The sequence below is a fragment of the Pinus tabuliformis genome, chromosome 6 (assembly GCF_031772625.1).
Source record: "Pinus tabuliformis cultivar Carrire ecotype Pingquan chromosome 6, CPIR1, whole genome shotgun sequence".
Taxonomy (NCBI): Eukaryota; Viridiplantae; Streptophyta; class Pinopsida; order Pinales; family Pinaceae; genus Pinus; species Pinus tabuliformis.
Window position 1 is genome coordinate 492,659,672 of NC_142292.1, and position 6,000 is coordinate 492,665,671.

General features: G+C 34.1%; 1 protein-coding gene across 2 annotated transcripts in view; it reads right to left on the reverse strand.

The window, feature by feature from the left end:
• Positions 1 to 3,238, reverse strand: part of LOC149259472 (cytochrome c oxidase-like protein) — an 88,588-nt gene extending 85,350 nt beyond the window's left edge. The window contains exons 1-2 of one of the 2 annotated variants that reach the window (XM_089418323.1): positions 3,041 to 3,238; positions 1,976 to 2,082 (exon numbers count right to left, since the gene is read on the reverse strand). In XM_089418323.1, the coding sequence (XP_089274449.1) occupies positions 1,976 to 2,082; positions 3,041 to 3,164 (231 nt within the window). In that variant the 5' untranslated portion in view covers positions 3,165 to 3,238. The remainder of the gene's footprint in view (positions 1 to 1,975; positions 2,083 to 3,040) is intronic. The other variant, XM_089418318.1, reaches the window with a different exon arrangement.
• Positions 3,239 to 6,000: the final 2,762 nt, after the last annotated feature.

Sequence of the window (6,000 nt, forward strand, 5' to 3'; positions counted from 1 at the left end):
TAGCCTTTTATTTATTTATCTTTAAAAGATCCAAACATAGCATGTATAGCCCTTATAGCTTATATCACAAAATGTACACAAATTACAAATCTACATTTGGAGCATGGGTGAAGATTTATTTGTTACAACCTCCTATACAAAACACTGTCACGGGATTGCCACCACGTCACTCAAGTTGAATATATCAATGAATATATAGGCTAAAGGTTGCCATCATGTCACTCAAGATAAATATAGCAATGAGTATATACCCCATTCCTAGGATAACTACAAAGCATTGTCCTACTCATAGGTAACATCGGTATTCATTAGTTTACTTGCTAGTTCTCCAAGAGAGACAATTAGGAGTCAGGACAAAGCTATGTTACCTAATAGTACTTAAAGAGGCATCTCATTCAAGTTATGGATGATTAAGAATAAATCAAATGCACACCCAATCCTATTTGTAACATTATAACATTGCTCTGCTACCAAGTAACGCTCCTATTTATTGCAATAGTTCCTAACTCGTTGAAAGTTAACAAACTAACCATTGGAGAGGCCTCTCATTCAAGTGATAGATGACTCAAAACACGTGCAATATCAGCACATTAGTTCAAAGGATTTTTGGTTTTTAGATCAGTTATTCTTTAAAAAATTACAATTGGAAGCATTATTTTTTAGGTTTACGGCATGTACAACACAATCTACGCCATTATGAAGCCATAATGCATCATTGTTTTTCCCCTACTAATATAAATTGTAAAATTTGCAAAATATTGCAGTCTGCAAAATTCTGCTCTCCTTCGTCGAAAAGTAAACACCATCAAGAAAATTCAGTTTACATCGGAAGTTTGCAAATCCTACACCCTTTAGTGAAAAATTCTGCCCTCTTTAGTGGAAAACAAATCCCAGCAAGAAAATTCAGTTTACATTGAAAATTGATAGAAGATTGATCACAGCATGTTTACTCGAGGAGTAATATTTAGATTCTAGAAGAAAGACTATAGTAGGTTAGATCAGGACCAAAGGCTCAACCACAGCTAATAAAGCTGCAAAATTTTGCTGCCCTTGAGCAAAATGTCCTACTAAGCAGATTTAACATAATAAAATGTACAAAAATTGTATCTGTATCTGTATTACAAATTATAATGTTAACTTAAAACTTATATGCTTTCTTTCAAAATTTCAGTATAATTTTCTGAATATACATACACACCCGTTAAAAATTAAAACTTATATGCTTTCTTTCAAAATTTCAGTATAATTTCTGAATATACATACATACACACACATACACACACAAGCGTACACACACACATATATATATCATGTTTCCCGGTTTCCTGATTTTGAGGGGGTCCAATTTCTAGCCCATTCCCATTTCAGATACACGTATACACTTCCCCATACCATGCAACTTAGACCCATATGTTTTGTGGGCATCCTTTTTCTGGTTTTCCAACAAAAAGAAAGTTGTGCATTGCAGCAAGAGCTGTAATTTTCTATCCTTTTCAAACGTAGATACTATCAGTTCTAGAAAGATGAAAAAAGCTGGATGTAAATGTTTGTGAACCGCCAGTAGGTTTAGTGATATAGTTTGTGGGCTGCTGCTGAGTGCAAAGACATAAAATTTAAGAATTTCTCTTACACCAGGCACAGAAAGAGAATTTTCAAAAGGTGCATTGAGGAAGTGCGGATCAAACAGTAAATTCACTTCTTAACCACTTGAACATCAAAGTTACAGACTTCATAACAACTTGGACAGTTTAGTTAACTTAAATACTGCAATGGAGTTAGTTTGCAGAAACGACCACTCCAGAATGAATTCCATTTATTTTTTTATATGAACTGTACAAATTAGACACCAAAATGTTCCTGCCGTACAATGAGAACAGAGCCACCTTACAGACTTCAACATAGAAACGATTATTTATGACATTCCCTGGAATTGAATGATAGTTTACTTATATGACAATCCTGAATCAAAGCTTACCGGGGGCTCTTCATGATGCTCGTGTTCACCAGATAGACAATAGATGCCAAGGGAAGTGCATGTAATGATTCCTGCAATGGTAATCTTTTTCCACTTTTCCGTTTCATCTGGATACAAACAGCATTCCGATAGTTTACTGTATTAGACGAAACATGTTTTCATAATAAAACTTAACAATTTTAAAAAACATATGATTTTATTTTATTTCATCTCATTGGACAAGGCCAAGCTTGTCAAAACTTTCACAACTCCAAACCTTTTTTCCTTCTATACATTCAATATTCTTGCATCATCTCACAGCAATCTTTAAAATTGCAAGATTTCTCTGCCCGATGATTTACCGCGCCAAAATAAATTACCAAATGGACAGCATAATACCGCGCGCGCTTAACGGAGTCCCTAACAGAGTAGAGGCTTAAGTCTTCGCATGGCACTGAGACCTATTTTCTAAAGTTGAGTGGCATACATGAGTCAAACTACTGACATGTTCTTTGGCGAAAGCAACCGGAAACTTTGTATCAAACGCACAGAGTGAGAAGAAAAGCAAGAAGAAACAAATATAGTCTGCAAAAAATCCGAACTACGAAGTAGATTAATTAAAATTTTACAAATACTCAGCCAGAAGGCAAACCACAAAGTCATCTCAAGCCGATCATTTAATCTGCCATAACGATCCGATTCGAATTAAGGTTACATTGTTTTTTCCACAATTAGCTTGGGTGCATTGAACCCTAATTCAAATACACATTAGTTTCAACCAAAGAATGGCAAAACCCTAATGCTTCCAGTCAAAATCCGTCCGCCAGTAACAGACTCCTGATCGTATCAAGGACCATATATATTGCAACAAAGAATAAACAGAACGGAAAAAAAATAAAGCAGTACAGAAGATCAGAAGTGTCCTTGACAACGAAAGAATTGTCGGGTCCATTCCAACCAGTGATAGTGATGAGGGCGACTGTCTGGTTGGCACAACTTCGGCATGAGGAGGTTACAGGATCGAACCTGGATCTAAATTGGTGAAACAAAAAAAAAACTGAATACCAGGAAAGGAGAAAGACTTACACGCATCATCATGTTCCGCTGAAGAAAAAGAACGCTTGGAGGAGGCAGAACTGACGTTGACAGAAGGTGCGAGCCTTGTCCTGAGAACAGCCGGAAACAATCGAGATCTCATGGCCTGCGCCATTGCAAACCCTCCGTTCCTTCTTTGCCACAGACGCTATTAAACTTCAAACGGTATTGAATGAAAGATATAATAAGTATTTTGTTTGATCAGTATATATATCTCTCCTTTATGAAAATTAACTCGAAGTGCCAATGTGCTCAGTTGGCATAAAATGACCTTTCCGGTGTAATTGAGTAATTAGGGCCACCCTTCCCTATTCTTCTTTCAAATATTTCATTGAGAGAGTTGGTACCTTAGTTTTTGCATCAGTATTGTTTTACCGAGAGAGGTTTAAGTATATTTTATATTCAAATATTAAAAAAATTATAATATTTTTATGTGTGTTATTCATTTTATTTTAATAAGAAGGATTTTTAATTTAATTGTTTTTTTTATTTTTAGATGCTGGGTAAATTTAAAATTAAAATAGATTTATATTATTAAATATATTTATTAATTAGTTTTGAGATATTGTTAGTGGTAAATGTTTTTTGTGTTTCTTATAATTGATTTTGGAGTATATAAGTTTTTCAATTAATATTTTAATTTTTTTTTTTCCTTTTTATGGTGGGTTTATTATATTTTATAAGTCTTTTGGGTTGTGGTTATTATGTGTATTTTATGTATGTAATTATTATAAGAGGGTATCTTTCTCATGAGATTTTATCCCACATTAACATTTACTTTATTATATGGCTTGTGGTAATTATGTGTATTTTATGAATGTAAGTTATTTTTTTCTTATGAGATTTTATCTTACATTGACACTCACTTTATTATATGGCTTATGGTAATTATGTGTATTTTATGTATGTAAGTTATTGTTACATCAGAGTATTTTTTCATGAGATTTCATTTCACACTAATACTCACTCTATTATATTTTACTCATGTTTTTGAGAATGTAATATTTCTATTAGTTTTAGTTATTTAGTTAATATCATTTTTAAACCATGATGTTCAAGATTTTTTACTTGTTGATTGTTCAATGATATCTTTGTACACGGAGAAAAATAAATTAGAATCTGCAACTTCAAAACTTGATTGTTAAATAAGGTTGTGTGACATGTGTGTTGTGGGATTGTGAATGTAAACATTTTTATTAATTACCATCTTTTCCTTGCTTTGAATTTATTTTCAAATAAGTATTTCCTTTTCAATTTGAAATAAGGTGTTATATTAATGGATATTTAAATCTGATATTTATTTTCCTGGTCTCTAAGGTCTTCCATTAGAGACCAGATTCTCTTATAGAATTTACACAAAGCAAACTGTGAAAGAGTGAACCATGAAGAATGTGGCTTATTTTGCTTAAATGTGTCATTGAGTTTATCCCATCTAACTTGAAAACTTGCAATAGTTATTGGAATTGAAAATTATACTGAGAGAAGGTTGAATTAGTATAATGACATATTTTACTTATTTAAAGTTAGTCAAACATCATACAACATCAATCTCATAAATTGAACAAGTAACACAAGATATACATGTAAACCCTTATGGAAAAAAACTATAAAACTTATTTATATGAAAGATCGTGTAAGCACCAACCCCAAGGGTTAGCTCAATTGGTCGAGACCCATCGTTAAAGCACCTATGTTATTGAGAGGTCACAGGTTAAATTCTATTGACACCCTCGAGGTTAGGCTCTGTAGTTGAGCCGGCATGAAGTGATCCCTTCGGGTGGATCTCTCAACTACAAATATTTTGTGGATGTAGCAGCCACCGATCTCTGGGGTCCATGAACCACATAGAAAACAACAATAAATAAATATAAAGATCTTGTACGCACCAACCTACTATTACATCAATTTGTAGGTACCAACCTATTGTTACATCAATCCCTTTGACTAATTTGTAGGCACCAACATATAGGAGACAACAATCTCGTTTGCTACTTTGTAGGCACCAACCTACAAGGTACACTAATTCCCTATGTTGCTTTGTAGGCACCAACCTATAGGGGACGCCCATCCCCTCTACTATTTTATAAGCACCAACCTACAGGAGACAACAATCCCCTCTGTTGCAAGATTTGTAGGCACCAACCTACAGGAGACATCAATCCCCTATATTGCTTTGTAGGCACCACCTACAAGAGACACAAATCCCTACTACTGTAAATATTCATAGGCATCAACCTACTTGCTTGCTTCTTCACAATATTGTTAGTTGTTCCTGCTTTCACCGGGTCTGGTTGCTACTTCTATCTTAACCAACTACGTTAGTTTCTTCTGCCTTCACCAAATCTACCTACTACTTCTTCCTTCACCAAGTCTACATCTTCCAAAACTTGTTTCTTTTGTCTTCTTCCCAAGAACAAATTTACACAGCATGCCACGTATCCATTTTTGCAAATCTAGTTTTGAAATTTCTCCCATGTGTACCTAGAGATCTCTTCTCTATCTCATCTAAATTTCACAAGCTGAAACATCTCAGAAAGAAAGTTATAACAAAAATGGCAAGCTAACTATTTGAAGCATGTTTCATGAGCATTCAGGAACACTAACTTCCTCAAATCATATCTCCAAAATTGTAGCGAAACAAGGTCTGAAATTTCTACCATGTGTACCTTGAGATCTCTCCTCTATCCCTCCAAATTTTAGATTCTGAAACATGATAGAAAGAAAGATATAGTGAGAACCAAGGTTTGTAATTTGAACTATACCTACATGATGATCTTCTATCTGTATCCTCCAAGTTTCAAGATCTAAAGAATCCCATAACTAAAGTTATAATCAAAATGGCAATCTGACATGTTTGAAGAAGATTTTAGGAGCATTTTGGAAGCCTAACTTCCTTAGAGCATGTCTTCGAAATTATAGAAAATCAAGGTCACAAATTTGAACCACAAGTA